A 19044-nucleotide genomic window follows, 5' to 3' on the forward strand; every position below is an offset into this window, starting at 1 on the left:
CTTTTCTTTTTTGTGTATAAATATTTTAGCTTAATGTCATGTGGCCTTGAGTGTAATAAACATTTATTAATAGTTTTATGTTCAGCCACATGTAAGCTTAGCAGTAAATGGTCTTTTATAAGAAGTTTCTAAATAGAAATATAAGCATATGAGATGGGGCCCATCTTTTGCTGGAGCAAATCCTCAAATTCAGGCAAAAATGATAGAGATATTCGGGCAAAATGAGCCAGACTGAAACCATTTCACCATGTATTTTCATCATTCTAGTCACAATATTGGTTGTAATCCAGGTAAAAATGCGTAGTGATTTGTTTGCAACCCTATATGGCTGTTTGGCGGTAATGCTAATTTGAATAAATATTGTTATCCAGATTCTGGCATTTTCGTTTAATTCGGGGGTGGGGTGGGGGGGATTAGCCTGGCTCCCTATAAAAATGGGAGCCTACATATAGAAATTTAGTCTTGTCTTGGACAGAACTACATGTGTGGCAAAGTCGAAGAGCATGCATGCTTAAACAATTTGCAATAATAAAGTTCCTTATTTACAATGTTTTATCCTTATGGCACTTTATGTTTTTGCTCCAAACTTGTGCAGCAGCTGTATAAGATGTAACCAGCAACAGTTATCTGGGTTTTTGGCATCTTGACACTTTAACAGTCGACTAATGATGTGATTAAGCAAATCTCTGCATGTACATTTAGTGTTATTGTAAAACATTACAAAACTGTTACTAAGAGCTTTAGCATGTTCAGGAGACAGAAGATTTGTTGTGGTAATTGCTTTGTGCCTTACATTAAATGAATGTAATGGGATAGAGTATGATGGAAACAGTAAATTGTTGGCGAGTGCTTACCATACCTGCTTGAAGACATACCTGGTTGAGGGGACATGGTTATTGTGGTGATGATCATTTCACATGATCTGGTCAGTTGTTATCTAGCATGCCTCTTAATCGATAGCATCTGTTAGAAATATTTCTATCAGTTTTTACGAAATTAGCTCAAGTCTTAACTAACTCGCATCTGGCTTACAGTGCAATAGGTAAAAATAGTCAGTGGAGGTCTATTAGGGTGTTTCCAGTTTTTGACAAAATTGAAGTTTTTAAGCATTAAACTTTTCTGTGTTTGCACTGATGTGCTCCAAAAAGTTGAATAAATATATTTAAACTACATTTTAATAACAATTCTTCACATCAGTTATTGTCAAGCGGAATTATCTATTTAAAAGTTGACTATTATAATTTTAAAAAATCAAGTCTTTAAAGGTGCCCCTCTGTACCGTATTGTGTGTCCCTATGCCATATTTGGTAAAGATTGGTACAGTTGAACCTCATAGCTGCCACCCCACATCTATGGCAGCCTTCAGAAAGCTCATCACTTCTACATTTTGGGGGTAGAAATATCATTTAAGTATCAAAATAAAGATTAGAATCTGCAAGGTTTCAGAAATGTAAATATGTCACTTGTACCAAAATTGAAGTTAAAGAACAGGTTTTCACTAAATACACACTGGTCTGGTTTGACCGAACTTTATATTAATATCCTTTCCACCTGGTTTCTGTGAGTAGAAATTCAACTCTACTGTAACGTGCATTTGGCAGTTTGGCAAACAACAGTTTAAACCCTGCCCACATCTGTCAACCCTCACGGATTCCACGGGAGACTCCCGGTATTTGATCAAGTCTCCCGTGGGAAAAACGTTTCTCCCGGGAAATTGTTATATTCTAAGCATTAAAAAAATTCAAGCTACCGAGGCTGTGTATCGACATTCAGTGTTGCCATATATAAAATTATCCAATTTAGTCCTAATAACGCCTCTAACTTGTAAAATGTCTTTCCACTAGATTACATAATGCAAAGTTCTATGGCTGGAAGTGCCAGAGTTGACAGCGACAGCATGCATCAATACACACGATGTCGAAATCACATGTCAAAGCAAGACAATGAAAAGACCAATTAGCTATATAAACGAATGTAGGGCAATTGCTTACTGGACAATACCTCACCGGACAGTACCTCACCGGACAATTGCTCACTGGACAATAAAGTGAGAAATAGGACAATTGCTCACCTTTAGGGTTTTTTTATTAATAAAACTTTATTTATTATTTTATTAATAAAAAATAACATAATTTTTAGAAGGCATTGGAGTTAGGTAATCGTGGTCACCTTTGATATTTTTTCTCTTGTTAATAAAAAAGAACATAAAACATAGAATTTCTAAAGGCACAACTTCAAAGTTGTGTTAATTACACAATTCACTTAATTAAAGTTTTTGAGTTACTTTTTAGCCTTTAATCATTACTCTATTGAACTGATGTGCTGAACTTGTTTAAAATATAGCTGATTTAGAATTAATTTTTGTTATTTTATTTAAAGGTGTTTAATAAACTGAGGTTACCATACCCACTGATAATATCAGAGATTCCCACTCCCACCCAACCATTTACACACACTTCAACCTAAAATAAAATTTTATTGATAAAAAAAAATCAGCAATTGTTGTGAGCAATTGTCCTATTTCTCACTTTATTGGTGAGCAATTGTCCAGTGAGCAATTGTCCGGTGAGGTATTGTCCGGTGAGCAATTGTCCGGTGAGCAATTGTCCGTACTCCATATAAACAATACTTGTATCAGTCAGATTTGTATTTTGTGCAGTAAAATGTTGGTAACAAGAGTACACTTAAAGGGATTATTTTCATACAATTAATAAAACTTGACATAAAGTTACTCAAGGAAATGGGTATAATTAATTCCGGTATATTTCACACATCAAGAAAGAGCTTTTACTTATGATTAGTGAAAATACAATGTTTATTGCATGGTTATGATGATTTGAAATAAGTACCACACCACTATCTCATTATAGTAAAAACTGAATATTAATTTATAAATTTATTTAAATTTGTCTTGGGTCTACTTTTCACAAAACACAAATAACGATGATGCAACGTAACATGAAAGTGTAATACCATAACTGTACTAATTAATGTTGAAATTTTTGTTAGTGTTCTTAACATTTTTGGATAAAAGAGTTATTTTTTTAAAATATGTATTAAATCATATACATGTATATAATATTTTTTAAATTATTTTTATTTTTATTTAATTTTTTTAATGCCGAGATTTAAGGTTGACAAGTATACATGCATGACATTATGTAGTGTTCATATAATTTATTGTAATACTTTTTAAAAACTTGTGTTAAATTGTGTGCATTTAAAAAATCGGCTTTTTGACAAAATCTGCTTTTTCAACACACACCTGCTTTCTCTTGACTAAAGGTTGACAGGTCTGACACTGCCTTGTTGTTGCTGTGGTAAATTATATCGAACGGGGCAGTAAGACCTCATTTCAAACATTTGTTTTCTTTGGGGAAGTAAGATCTAGCTCAGTCGGTAGATTCACTGGCTTTTGTACTATACAAAAAAAAAAACATCATTGATGCTGTGTTGTCATGATGGTAATACCTCTAGAAGTAAAGCTGGACCCAACTAATTATCAGCAATTTGCCAAAGTGATTTAGAAATCTGTATCCAAATTTAAGTTTTAATTTGCTGTAATGTTAGAGCCCTTCAAAGTCAGATCATCTCAGGATGGCAATATAAGTTCAAATAATAACAAAGTAAATACCATATAATGATTAAAAAACCTGTTGCAGATCAATTTTACAACAGCTCTTTGATGTGACACCTGTTGATTGTCTGGGCAAATTTGAAGGACTTGTAGGGAGCAGCCATGAGGTTGTAAATTGATTGTTTTTTGTATTATGTTGTAGGAGACTGTGACGAAGGTGATGGAGAAGGGAAACCATGCTCTGATCTTGGACCACACACTATCGACTCAGTCGGACAGCATGGACGATGACAGTGACTCCAGCAGCATGTGTCTGCAGTGTGGGCCCATTGACATGGGCGACCGTGGGGACACTGTCAGTGACCGCACCGGACACAACTTCAACAAGTCATGTATCACGTCGCAGAACCTGGCCAAGGAACAGAGACCATCGTTTTACTTTATTCGCTGTCAGTATACTGCTGTAAATGAGTAAAGTGACTGATCCTAGTTTTTAAACACTATGACATATTTTTCACTATGGCACCATGCTTGATAATTGAAATCATGCCTTACTTCAATTTTATTGTTAATAGTCCATCCTGTCCTACAAAAATGTTTTTGTTTTTTTTGTAAATAATTTCAGTTTGGTTTGATGTAAGAAGAAAAGTAAAAGTGTTTTGGAAATAACAAAATCATGCAATTGATATGTTTTTTATTTACTCATTTATGTTGAATGTCATTTGTGTTATTACATAAAAAGTGATTCTTGTATTGTACAACATCAACCCCTGTAATTAGGAAAATGTCTACAGAAAATAGCATGCTGTGAAAAGGTTTTTTTAATATAGTCCACAGCAGAATTAAAAACATACACAAGTGTAATCATTTCTTTCAGACCTTGCCTTTTAAGATGCGTACATGTAGGTCGATCACACTCATACAGCGCACGTAATTTCATTCTGGCGAATGTGAAAAATAACGCACGTTACACTTAGCAAACAGCGCACGTAAAATAATTTTGTATATTGATTGCCATTACTTAACTCGTGTAGCTGATAGAAAGATTCGTTTAATATAACCAGAAAAAAAAAATGTTACAAGAACGGTAGCGTCCATGCAAGATTTTAAAATAAGACTGGTACTTATCTTTACTATGCAAATCGAAAAACACAGGTTTAATAGACACCTTTGAAGACGTACCAATCGATCGAAACTTCTTTGCCTATTTAATTTATTATTAATTAGAAACGGTCCACTTTTGTAAGGTAACAGATCACAGCGTCTGATAAGGATAACTCATTTATACTGTTCATATAGTTATGACAAAATGAGAAAAGGGATTGAATTAAATAGTCGCTTCTGTAGCCTACACAAATGAACTCGTTACGGAAATCAGTTCATAACCGTTAGCCTACAAAGCTTACGTCAGGTCTCGAAAATGGCAATCGTGTAATTTTATACTTTTTTCTTTTTTTAAAAAAGAAATGAAATTTAGACGGAATAATAAAAAGAAGGAAAAGAAATGATAATAGGTATGTAGAAATAAGCCTAGGTATTTTTTTTTACGTCTGTTATTTTTCTTTTTTATCTTTAAAATCCTTTGTAATGACAGATTTTGTCAGAGTTTGTATATTTTTTTATCAACAACATTGGGGCCGTTCTAGATCAATGACGTAACACTGTCAGAGCCATTCATAACTTGTAGCGGTAGGTCAAATGACGTGTTACAAAATGTTGAGGGAGGGAGAGGGAAACTGGTTGCATAATTGTAATTGTAGGCCTACATTTCACGAGTTATTTAAAACAATGTTTTAATAATACGAGTTGGTAGTGCACACCTGAGATGCTTGGGTCGTAGTTCATGAACCATCTCCTCGGAACCAGTGGGTTTTTCCCATCCCAACTATCCTAATCATGTTCGTTGTGCATAATAATGAAATTCAAGACAAGTTGATTCCTATATATGTTTAGCTGCACATTCATCAAACCATTTAACACTGAAAAGATATATATATAACTGTGTGCATCAAATTATTTGAATAGTACATATTGTAATTTAAAAATCAAATTGTCTGCATCAGTATATACATGTCATAATTATATTTCTATAGTACTACTCCTGAAACTGTTTAATAAATTATAACTCCATTCCTGAAAGGGAAAAGAAGTCAGACTACATTGATGAACCAAACAATATAAAATTAGAAGAAAACATTATTGGTTTATTGGTTCGTTTTTGCAACATATGTCTCTGCATTTACATGTACTAATTACTTCATAAATTAATAATGCTTGGTTTTCACTCGCCTTAGCATTTTGATGAGTGCGATTTTTCACTCGTCTAAGAGTTTTGAGGTGTGCGATTTTTCACTCGCCTTTGTTTTTCAAAAACCAAGGACTGTTCTTTATTTTTTATGTTACATTTTATGAATAACGACAAAGCAAACAAGGTGCGTTAAGGTGTCAGAAGGTGATACCTTTTATCACATTGTCATTTGTGTTATTACACACATAGTTTTTATTAACTCGTTTATGTTGATTGTCATTTGTGTTATTACACTTGTGATTCGTATAGTTTTCGGTAACTCATTGATGTTGAACCATGGCATAATAATTACTAGATTTACTAAATAATGAGAATGATGGGCAGGTAAAAATGATGATTGAAAGTGTAACAGAATTTGAACTACTGTCTTAGCTTGAGAGTCCAGTATCCTGATAACTGAATGCACTAAATTTAGTCAGTTATAATTAATTAATTCTATTTTACTTTATTTTGCAGGTCTGGACTTCAGAAAAATATGTGGCGCACTGTTTCACTTTGCTGTAAAGCTTCAAAAGTAAGTACTACATCAGGAGTCAGTGTTTCACGTTACTTTTATCCAGGTAACCAAACGTTCACTTACAGGTATTGTATTTACATAGCCAGTCACTTACCCATTTCTTTTCAAACATTACCTGTCCTCAAACAAGTGCACTCCTCTTCTCTCTCTTCCCTTCCCCCCCCCCCCCTCCCCCCGGGCTAGTAGTCTGGTCCGAACATCCCAAAAGCCAATGAGATGGCCTAAATTCTTCTACTGTATGCTCCCTCTAGTTCCAGTCACGTGACTGTAACTTTCTTCTTTTTTCCTCAGAGACATTTGTCATTTTTTCTACTCTTTTTTTGCTTGTTTTATGTGTAGACTTTATTTCTACTTATTACTTAAACATGATTGTGTTGTATTTTGGAGTAATTCACTTGGGTTTCATGTGAAATTTCAAATTTTTTAATTGTTGTGTATACCGATCAACGTGGTTCTTTGTTTACCAGACTTGTACAGACTTATGTTGTTTTCTTTATCATTACAGAGTAGTTAACAATGTCAGATGTTAGTACTTCGTGTGTAGTGCGATCTTGCTCAACTGCTAGAAATTAAGACGGGTTTCAACCTCCATGACCTCTGTCTGGGCTGTCGATCGCTGTGCTAAATAGATGGGAGATGAGTTCAACGTGTATCTCCGTGTCCTAGCCCTACAACGGCTCCAGCTCTGCCAAGCAACCTTCCATCGTTGATTCGTGTCTGAGTTCTTGAAGCAGATACTACTGATTATGCTTCAAGATACCTTCCCGATGTTGAATGCTGCCACGGGTGCCAGCCCATCAACTTCCACCGACCAGCTGCTTCGGTTCCTTCCGCAGACCTCCAATGGTGCTTGCTGCAACCCATGCCTATGGGCGATACGGTACCCGTGACCCACGGGATTCTGCGACATTGAGACGATCATCACTCATCTCAAGAGATGAGCCAGCTGTCCACTACTCATCAGTCATGATTTCAGCGGTCCCCACGACTTTCCAACGAGTCATTTGGGGTAGACACCAGCTCCGCAGTCTAGATCAAGCTTCACTGGTGGCCAACAGATTCCGATGGGACCGTACACATTTCGGATCCCCACGGCCTTCCAGCGCAACCAATTGAAATGCCTGTACACGGTTTTCTGCTTAGAGAGACGGCATCATTCACGCAGTCTTGAGAATCAGACTTGACAAGGAGCCGACGGGACCGTTCATGGTTCGATGCACCATGGCTATTCTGCACTGTTGACTGACATGCTTGCACCTGGGTTTCATTCTGACGTTTCAACCACCGTTTTATCACGGTCACTTATTCCTGCATACCTTTGTGGCTATCAATGCTGCCACGGTTCCTGGACCTTCCGCTACGGTCACTTCGGTTGACCCTAATCTGTAGCCTACAGTGAATCTGATGAACGGCACCGACAGTGCTTCTGAGTATCGGGTCTACGGCGACTTCCACTCAGAGATAAATTCACTTGTCTCGTGATAGAAGTCGACAGTTCTTAACTCCTCATAGTACAGAACGCAGCCGGTCCTCATGGGCCATTCTGACAGACGGCGTCGATTCGGCCAGCCAGATTTTATGGGTTCCAGTGGGACCATCCACAGTCCAGTTCGTCACAGGTAGCCGCTCTCCATGGTCTTCCTCTGGTCAGTCTTGATGATGACACAGTGCTTCCAGCTTACTTTCAACCTTCACGCAGTTTGACGGATTCCGTTGAGATCGATATGTCTGCGCTAGATTTCTGAGCGGTCGATGACATCGCAGTACAGCCCTTTGTCTATGAGCGGCTCCGACACTTTACCTGACAGCTGATTTTCTGTGACGGCCAGTTTTTCCAGATACGCTGTTGATCATCAGTTCACCACTGTTGCTGTTGAGGTGGAAGGACGATACCTTACTTCACACCTGTTTGGGTTGCTTTACTCGCATTGTTCTTCCAGCTGCAATTCCAGTTACAGCTTCCATATAGGTTACCATAACAACTCAATGCGTTGTGGTAAACCTCGCTATGTGGTCTTCATCACGCAGCCAGTTGCGGGAAGTCATCATGGGGGTTTCACTTGATGTCATCCGTTCGAAGTTACAAGCATTCTGATTTGGTGCTGAAGACAGTATGCTGGACCGGTCAGCTGTCTTGTGGCCCCGTGCATCCGTCTGTTGCTCGATGAAGTTACCGAGATAATCGGCTGGTCAATCATTACATCCGTTGTTGCTGCAAGTCAGTCGATACTTCTGCTGGCTCAGGAAGTTATCCATCATTTGGTTCGGGTTTTTTTACAGCGACCGTTTTACTACGGTCTATTGTGGATTATCAACCCACTGACGTTCACTGTTATTACCGCCAGTGTTTATGTCTGATGCTGAGAAGATTGTCTTTGCTGCTGCCTCGCATCGGGCTGTGTGACTGCCGTGGATACCAGCCATTTGGTGTTTGTGTTGTTTCACATCCACATATATTGGGAATATAGCGTAGTGGCCCGCTCCGCCATCGGTGGCTCTTGACTATTTAACAGGATCACTGCTCCGATGTCCCGGTTCCTGCATCACTGCAGTACTGTCTCATGAAGTGCCATAGCTGTTCATGGTCACTCCATACTTCAGTTCTTGCCACGTCTTAGTTGGATTGTCAGTTGCAACCATTACCAAGTCGTTGAGTCATTTGAGCCCTGCTGCATACGGACCTGGGACTAGTACAGGTTCCCTCCGTCAGATGAGACAAGGTTTAGTCTGCGGTATTCACAGTCCTGGCAGAACCTGTGACATTCAACTTTTGGCAATGCCTGTTGGGTCTCTTGTCATCAGCTCCTGCTGTGATACTCATGGCCGTCTACATTGTTCACTGTCAAGTTTTCACATTGAACAACCCCAGATGGTTGATCAGCCTTCCCAACGACCTCCAGTCCAGTCTCCATTGGTAGCTGATTCTGTCGAACATCTTAGCCAGTGTCTCTTTGAGGCGGTTTCAAGCAACTTGCCATCTGTTCGTCGATGCATCACTGGAAAGTTGGGGAGCTTATTTCAACACTCGACAATGCTGGGGTGGTGGTCTTCAGACTAGGCAAGTCTCCACATCAACATGTTAGATTGCTTAGCCATTTTCAATGCAGTCTGTCATTGACGTCAGCAGTTGATTCAGTCAACTCATGGTAGCCACTGACAACGTGATAGCTACAGTTTCAGCCAATCGGCAGGGCAGACCACATTCCAACAGCCTGCTCTGGCACACGTATCACTTGGTTGATTTGGTAGAGGCCAACCCAACTGCACCTCGGAGTCATTCCAGGGATGTTACATGTTCTGGTTGTCCTGACCATCCACTTCACAAGTCACTGAGTGGATGCTCAACTCTTAAGCCTTGGGGGGGGGGGGGGGGGGGGGCACAGGCTTTGGACACCACACGTTGACCTGTTTGTGACACGGTTTCAGAAGCTCTCGATCTTGATGCACTGGCCTTCAGTTGGGTCAGTCTGGCTGCTTATGCGTTCCCAACACCAGTATTGCTCCCACAAGCACTCCAGCTGGTTCTAGAATCTTGTTGACTGCTCATCGCTCCAATGTGGCCAGGCAACCTCTGGTATGCCGAACTCATATGTCTCGTGGATCCAGATTCTCTACCACTACCCGATTGGGTTCACCTCCTGCTTCATCCCATGTCGAGACAACACTATCCCATTCCATGTTGTTAAACTCCATGTGTGGACCTTATTTCTGAGGGTTTGAAGTGCAACAGTTTCACATCTACGACCATGGTGGCGATACTGAAAGCACTACGGCATCCACTGCTGCTGCATAGAATATTCGTGTGGAGAAGTTTGCAGACTTCTTGCTGTATCTCGGGTCGCTGTTGAAACTCTATGGCTCCACCATAGCCGGCGGTTCGTGACTCAGCCACTGGTACCAACCTGGCAATGCTGCCTGAGCTTCACACAATGTACATGGGTTTCAAACACGCCGACCAGGTCCAACTTTTTCGTCCACGGAAATGGGACCTGATCTTTGTTCTGAGGGCCTTGTCCAAAGCACCTTACGAGCCCATAGCTGAGCCGTCCTTCGAGGTTTTGACAGGGATCATGGTGTTCTTGCTGGGCTTTGCAACGTCTGCAAGAGTGTCAGAGATCCATGCTCTGGAGCTAGACATGGTGCAGTTCAAGTCCAGTATCCTGTTCAAGTGCCGCATACTTACTGTCCAAGCACACTTTTGTAATGATGTAGTGGACTTGTCATTATGTTCTGTTCGAGCCCTCAGGCACTACATTGAGAGAACAAGGTCTTTCCGACACTGTCGAAAGCGACTGTCCTCCTCATGCCACCAGAGCCACTTGACTGACCCCACTCAGCATATTGTGTTTACCTGGATTCAGTCTACGATCCTGTGCTCTTACTATGTTGAGGGATTACCGTCACTGTCGGCAGCTAACACACCTGACCTATGTGTACTTGCTGCCACAATGTCCCTACATTGCAACACACCTGTTACCAGTATTGTGTTCAGTATCTGAACAGGGTGTTTTGGGCCACTGTCTCGATCTTTGTCAACTACTATCTGCGAGATGTATCCAACGAAGATGTCGAGGGATTCCATCATATGGGTCCTGTTGGTGATGAGGACTCGCTTTGACATTTGTTTACTGCACCGTTCTGATGTTCACGCACTGGTTTAGTGACAGGACATTTGTCCGGATAACATTCACCGTTTGCGCTGCACTTTGGTGACTTGTTTTCCTTAATTGATCTAACAAATCTTTGGTGTACTGGACAGAAAACACTCAGGAGCCTTTCTAGTTCAATGTTCTGATGGATACACCCATATCGTTGTTGATGTTTTTATTAACACTCCAACGCATTTGGAGGTTTCCCAACACCTGCATCCCTGGTGGCTACACCTTCCTACCCTGACAGAACCTGCATGAGATGTGGCTTACTGACTCCAGTTCCCATTGGTTTTCTAGGAGCCATGCATGCCATTGCTGACGGATGCCACCTTTCCAGTTGTTGTTACTAACATCACCTGCATTGGTCTGTGACAGGCATCCCTTGGAGAGGGTCTTACCATGGTTGGCCTATTCTTCCACTTGTTAGCCTCCATCCGGTCCTTGGGAAGATAACAGGTGCATCTACGAATTCCAGAACCCACCGCCTTCTGTTAAATTCTGCATTTGTTTGAGGACAAGTAATGTTGAAAGGAAATGGAGAAAACTTGAGGTATCCTCAAGGATTTATTCCCGCCCAAGCTTCCCCGCTTCCTGTTCTCCGTGCGATGCATTCAGGGGAAAAGAAGGAAGTTACAGTCACGTGACCGGAACTAGAGGGAGCATAAAGTAGAAGAATTTAGGCCATCCATTGGCTTTTGGGATGTTCGAACCAGTTGTTTGAGGACATGTAATGTATCCATAAAAGAGAAAACAATTGGCTGTGTTCAAAATCAGTCTAAGACACTTTTTCGAATATACAAATAAAGTTCTTGTGATAAAAAAAATTCACTTTTAATTTTACTCCATGAAATTAATTGGCGGTTCACAAAAATTTTAATTTGCATAACGGACACACAAACAGAAAAACGTTATTGTTTTTTTGTCTGCTTTGTAGTTCATGAACTTGACCTTGGTCTTTTGTTGGTGAAAATACACACATTATATATATATTAAGACCACATTGAATTTTATTGAAATTTTCACAAACAAGAAGTAAATTTTGTTTTATTTTATTTGTCGACATGAAATTTAGATGAGTTTTGCATTAATATAGCACTTTGTTCTTTTCAGAATACCACGAACAAGCTTGATGCTGGCTGTTTGCAGTATTTTGTAAGTAATTAATACCATGGGCAGTTCGGTTTGTTAGAATATTTTCAACAGATTTGGCTAAAGCGTATTAGAAGGTTGTGCATTAAAATAGTTGGAGCCAAATCCAGATAGCCATAATACAAAGTGTTAGACCTTTTACCTTATTGGGGTGTGACATAGCCCAGTGGTAACGTGCTCAACTTATGTAAAGTTGGTTTAAGATTAATCCTTGTCGGTGAGCCAGTTAGCCAATTTCTCCTTCCTGCCATTGCACTATGACTGGTATATCAAAGCCCATGGTATGTGCTATCCTGTTTGTGTGATGGTACATATAAAAGATCCCTTACTACTACCGTATATTGCTGTGTATTAGCCGACTCCTTGTATAAGCCGACACATTTTTACCACTCCAATGACAATAAAACAAGTAATTTTTATTATTATTCATCAAACTAGTAATGCATTAAAGAACAAAAAACTACATAGTACTGCATGATTGGGTGTTTTATTTATACTGTGCACAAATTATTGTTACATAAGCTGTCAAAGGATGAAAGGGTCTGATCAAAATTTGTAAGTCGGAGTCGGGAGTGTTTTCAATCGGAACTTTATGAATCAATTTGTTGCCTCCGTGTACAAGCCGACTCTCTTCTTTTGGAAAGTATTTTTAGACTTCCAAAGTTGGCTAATACACTACAGTATACGGTACTTGAAAAATGAATGTTTTCCTCTCTTAAGACTACATGTATGTGTCAGAATTACCCAATATTTTACATTCAGTAGCCAATGATTAATAAACAATGTGCTCTAGTGGTGTCATTAAACAAAACAAACTTCTTTTGTTTTTACCTTATTTGTTAGACACTACTAGGTTGATTTAAAGTTGGTGCTAATGTGCTGACATGAGATGCATGTTGGGATTGATTGTCCTCGGTGAACTCATTCCCCCTCCCCTCTTCTGATTTCAACTAGTGCTACCACTGTACCAGACAGAAAGGAATGTTTTATTTAGCGGAGCACTCGACATATTTTGATTTTAGTTATGTGATGTTGAGCATGTGGTTAAGGAGCTCACATATAATGAGAGAGGGAACCTGCTGCTACCATGCAATGGGCTACTGTTTCCAATTAGTAGCAAAGAAACTTTTGACATACAGCATCCTCAGATAGGATAGTACATATCACAGCCTTTAATTACACCATGTGTGGAGCACTAGCTGGAATGAGAAATGGCCCACTGGGCCCACTGGCGAGGATCGATCCTAGACTGACCATGCCTCAGGCAAGAGCTTTACTACTGGACTACATCCCACCCCCCGAAATAAGCATAGTGCCTGGTTATCTGTGTACAAGTCACCATAAATTATGGGCTTGATAACCTTAATAGATTACAACACATTTATCATGTTTACATTTGCTATTATCATTCCTTCACAATCACACTAATACTTTGTTACTTGTTAGATCAGTTCTCTTGCGTGAGTGAGTTATATTTAAACAGCACATATTTGATAAAAATTTATGTTGTGGTGGTTTTGTGCAAAAAAAAATTGTGGAGAACAAGGTACTATTCATAACTTTCTTGACATGTGGTAACCTGGTAATGTTGACTACTTAATTCAATGTCTGGCTACACGACTGGTATACCAATGCCTTAGTATATGCTATACCTTCTATGGGAAACCAGCCAGTGCACCACGACTGGTATACCAAAGGCCGTGGTATGTTTTATCCTGTCTGTGTGATGGTGCATATAAAAGATCCCTTGCTGCTAATGAAAAAAATGTAAGACTATATGTCAAAATTACCAAATGTTTGACGTTCAATAGCTGATGATTAATAAATCAATGTTCTCTAGTGGTGTTGTTAAAGAAAACAAACTTGTGTGGGAAAGTGCATAAGCAAGACCCTTATGTAGCTAGTTTGTGAGAATAGCTTGCAGGGCTCGAATTTAAGAATTTATCACCCACGGTAATTAAAAACACAAATTGCCGTCGGTGAAAGGGCCCACCGACGGTAATTTTGAGTATGCCAACGGCAATTTTTTTAAACTGACTTTTGCAGCAATTAAACTTGACTGAAAGGTTATTTTTCTGTATGTACATGTAGTCCAATTTCCAATAGTCAAACTTCAATAAACAAGAATTTATTATAAATGGAATCATGAACTACTAGCATAAACGGAACCTGGTGTTTCTGAGACAAGTTTTCGGTGAATATGACTTGAAAATTATTCTATGGATGACATTAAATTGTATACAGTGTTCTTGCTGGGTGTAAATTAAAGAAGGATCAAAGTTTTAATATTATTTTAATAAAGATTTTTAGATATCTGAAAAATAATAAAGACATTTTTTTAAGCAATCCCCTACTATGGGATAACATTTTTCTGTTCTTTTTATTTCCATCTTCATTGATTGAATATTGCCAGCTGATAAAAAGTAGTTTCCTTTATGTAAAGGCGATGTATATATTATTTGACACTCAAGATAAATGGTTTTAATAATGAACACTACCACTTCCGTTTTTATAAGCAGTGATATATCCCCCCCCCCCCCCCCCCCCAAAAAAAAAAAAAAATTAAAAGTTTCTGATATTTTATAAGGAATTGCTGAATAAACAAATGACAGTAAATAAAAATCATCAGTTACGACTAATTAAATCTGCAATTGAGGTTAAAATATCAGACATGAGTTAGTGGACACAAAAGACAGAATGACCGTGACAAATTTGGCATCAAATAAGTTGTTTTTTCAGTCGGAGATTGCCGAAACGATAAAAATAAAATGTTTTCCTTGCTAAATTAAAATATAACTGTTATTGTGTGTATAAAAAATACAAATGGATACTGGTATGGGACACAACAGAGGCTGTTAAAAAATAGTGTTAAATTACGTTGCGGTGACTGCCGTAAGCTACTGAAGTTTTTCGTCAGTTGCGCTTTTGTCCAGTGTGCAGACTGATATACAGTACGCGAACCAACCATAATTGCGTCTAAACAGTGACTGCGACCAAGCTAGACGGCGTCTAGACTAGTCGGGGAAAAAATTGAAAAATTCCTGTTAGACGGTTGATCGGCGGTCTCTGCAAACGTGCACGAGCTACTTGATTTGAGCCTCTGACCTTTTTCTTGTTGTCAATTGCCGCTATGTTGTCAGTTACACTATGTTATGAATTAATCAAAAAAAAATTATATATTTATTTTACTGAGGTTTTTTTTTTTTTTTTTTTTTTTTCAAAATCACAATATACGTGTTTACAAGGCATTCGCACTACACTAAAAATAATAACTAAATAATAAATTTATATTGGCCATTAACCCTTGTAAATCGTTCAAAGGGAAACGATTACAATAAGCAAACAATAAAAAATGAGAGTTCTTCGTTTTACTAACAAAAGAAGTGAAATCGAGAGAAAAAGAGGGAAGAGAAAGAATAAGCTTGGTTTTGGTATGTGATATTTGGCACAGCAGGAAAGTTCATTTCATTTGTGAGGGGAGGTCGAATCTGTTTTTACGTTTACTGTATTTAAAAAAGTAAAATAAATAATAATGAAAACAGAAAGTGAAAACAATAATATAATTTTTTTTTTAAAAGGATGCGGGGGGGGGATACTGCGAGTTAGATGGGAAATTAAAAAAATATATAAATATTTTAAAATAATAATGTTTGCTTTTGCCTACGTGACGATTGTCACGGGCAGCTATGGATGTCATCTTATTTGTCGGAGAGGAGCAGGTTTCCAGGTCCGTAGGAACAATATCTGGGGGAGGGTGCACAACTTCTAGCGGGTGATTTCAGCGTCCACAGTGTGGAGACGGGACACAAGTCATATTTTTACCTTTATTCATTTTCGTCCTCGAGTACAAGCGGGATGGGCTGTAACACACACACACACACACACACACACACACACACACACACACCGGTCCACCTCATTTCCCACGGGCCTGTGATGTCGAATCTGTTCACCGGTGTTATAATTTTTACTGTTAGTATGTTTTATGATACCTTTCCATGTGCTGCCACAAGTTTTGGGACAAGTAGTATATTGTAGTATTTACTTATTTTGTGTGTGTCTTCGTTAAATTTGTCAAGTCTGCTTTGAACTAGCCCCGTGTCCATGTTTGTGTCCCCTACAGTGATTTTAAATTTCATATTAATGAATATATCTTTTCGACTTGGCAAGATGATTGGGACGGTGCGGTTGTAAACAAACTTCATTCTGTCACGCCAGTCCTGGGAGTGGCAGTCATCCTACAGGCGATGCAGGAAGGATGAAGTAGTCTTGTGCCGTGCCCGCAGGGCCATACATATTTGACACATTCATGTATTTTAAAGAATGACACACACCCCCCCCCCCCCCCTTCCTCAGTGTGAACACTGTCAGTGTACACTGACTGTTCGCCACACTTTGGTGGAGTGTGATCATCTCAAGCCGACAAGAAATGATATATTTGGCAACAGAAATGTTTTAGAATCTTTTAAACTCCATCCAGAATTAATTGTAAAGTTTTTAAAACACTTCTATACAAAGTTTTAAAATATACTTACCTTGATTTATGTATTAATTGTACTTTTCCCCCCACAGCTCCTTATACAGTGGTTTTACGTAAATATATAAATAATGTTTTAAATAATAATTTTCAAACGGAACATGGTTACAGGTTTTATCTGGAGTTGTTGTTGTTGCAGATGTATTCTATCTAACACCCATTTACCTTTTCATCCACTAACTATAACAATATTACCTGTAAACGTGTACCGCCGATTTGACCAACGATCACAATGATCGCGGGTTACATGTTTACGAACTTTGCTAAATAAATGTGTGTTGGCGTGATTTCCAAAAGGAACATGGTTACAGGTTTTATCTGGAGTTGTTGTTGTTGCAGATGTATTCTCTCTAACACCCATCTACCTTTTCATCCACCAACTATACCAATATTACCTGTAAACGTGTACCGCCAGTAGTATAAGGGCCTGTACAGCGTCATGACCTACTTTCCGTGACGTTGACCTTGGTGTCTGGCCTTGGTGTGAGTCATAGTGGTGTGGTCTACTAGGGTGAACGCTCGCCGTGTCCCTGACTGACTTAGGTTGGTACTGATGTCCTTGGACTGGCCCTGACCGATTTGTTTAGCATTGACCGACTTAGAAGGCAGTGACTGGTATACCTGGGCAGGTGTGCAACCTTAGTGTAAGTCATAGCCTTGACGTACTTGGTGTCATAGCCTTGACAGGGATGGTGTAGGATCCCAAATTGCTACTAATGGGAAAGTGCAGCGGGTGTCCTCTCTAAAACTGTCAGAAGTATGTTTCACATCCAATAGCCGATGATTAATAAATCGAGATGCTCTAGTGGTGTCATTATCCTACCACTTCTAAGGACTGCCCTGATGCGAGGTAGTGTATTTAAGTTTAGCGCGCTGAATGATGAATGGTTATTACTGTTTACATCCGGCAAGTGATGGTATCTTGTGTTGTCAGTCTCTAAATAAAATACTCTACGGAACTTGTAGAAGTTACGTTCTCAAAGTCTGGCAGAAAGATGAAATGATTGAAATAGGTGAAAAAAGGAATTCTCGTTCTACACTATCTGGTAGCGCATTCACAAGATTATTATGAACTGACCTATTTCGTCGCTTCATCCCGCGAGCGCACACACACCCACACATATATGGTTTAAATGACAAACTTTGCTGATATATCGGTAGCGTAGTCGACTTAAGCGTGAAAGGTTCGTTGTTCGTATCTCATGTGGTAGGGGTTTTTTTTCTTCTATTATTATTTTTTAAATTAGTTTATTTATTTATTTGTTTTTATTTTATTTATTTATTTATTTATTTATTTATTTATTTATTATGTTCAAGCAGAACCCAATACAAGCATCCTCTAATAACCCTGTGGGGACGGGACGTAGCTCAGTGTTCCCTTGATGTGCGGTCGGTCTGGGATCGATCCCCATCGTGGGCCCATTGGGCTATATCCAGCCAGTGCTCCACAACTGGACAACGACCGTGGTATGTACTATCCTGTCTGTGGGATAGTGTAGGATCCCTTACTGCTAATAAAACAAAGTGTAGCCCATGAAGTAGCGACAGCGGGTTTCCTCAATCAATATCTGTGTGGTCCTTAACCATATGTCCGTATAACCGTAAATAAAATGTGTTGAGTAAATAAAACATTTCCTTCCTCGTAAAATAAAGATTAATTGAATACAAATATTTAGTTTTAGTATTTTGTTTTAGTCATAGGGAAAGAAAGACACATTTGTCTCGAAGAAACGAATGTTTGTTAAAGGTAGGGTCAACTCAAACAAGAGCCTTATGTGTTGGAAAGATGCATACCCGGACCACCAACACATACTGACACTTTAGCAAATGCAAAACGCTTAATTTTAGAGTTAATAAAAAAAAAAAACATGATTATTCCTGCTAACTGGGGGCAGCTATTTTGTTTCGTTTTTGTGACGTCCGGTGGGATAGCTTGGGGCGAAGTGACGTCAGTTCCTGACTATCTCCTGTATGTACAGTTTAAACAAAAGCAGTAATTTTCGACAAGGCGCTTCTCTTTGATCAACCGGACTTGTAAAACAGCATAAATGACATAATAATATAATAAACTATTTAACTGAATATATTTCAAGTTGCATTAACGGAACAAAATGGGGTTATAGTATTTTTCTCTGTTTAATAATCCAAAGGAAAAATGTACACTATTACGCCTATTGATATGCTACGTTGGAGCAAAAACGACAACCCATGATACCCAAGTGATAATTTACGTAATTGGTCAGTTCTGTGGTTTTAGATGGAAAAGTCTACTTAATCAATAGTTTTACAGAACTATTTACAGTA

General features: G+C 38.9%; 1 protein-coding gene across 4 annotated transcripts in view; it reads left to right on the plus strand.

Annotated features, from left to right (window-relative positions):
- The window catches only part of LOC121382881 (GRAM domain-containing protein 2B-like), a 147198-nt gene that overhangs the window by 97247 nt on the left and 30907 nt on the right, over window positions 1-19044 (plus strand). For all 4 annotated transcript variants that reach the window (XM_041512558.1, XM_041512567.1, XM_041512575.1 and 1 more), the window contains 3 exons: window positions 3780-4026; window positions 6342-6399; window positions 12165-12206. In XM_041512558.1, the coding sequence (XP_041368492.1) occupies window positions 3780-4026; window positions 6342-6399; window positions 12165-12206 (347 nt within the window). The remainder of the gene's footprint in view (window positions 1-3779; window positions 4027-6341; window positions 6400-12164; window positions 12207-19044) is intronic.

This window comes from Gigantopelta aegis, chromosome 2 (genome assembly GCF_016097555.1).
Source record: "Gigantopelta aegis isolate Gae_Host chromosome 2, Gae_host_genome, whole genome shotgun sequence".
Lineage (NCBI taxonomy): Eukaryota > Metazoa > Mollusca > Gastropoda > Neomphalida > Peltospiridae > Gigantopelta > Gigantopelta aegis.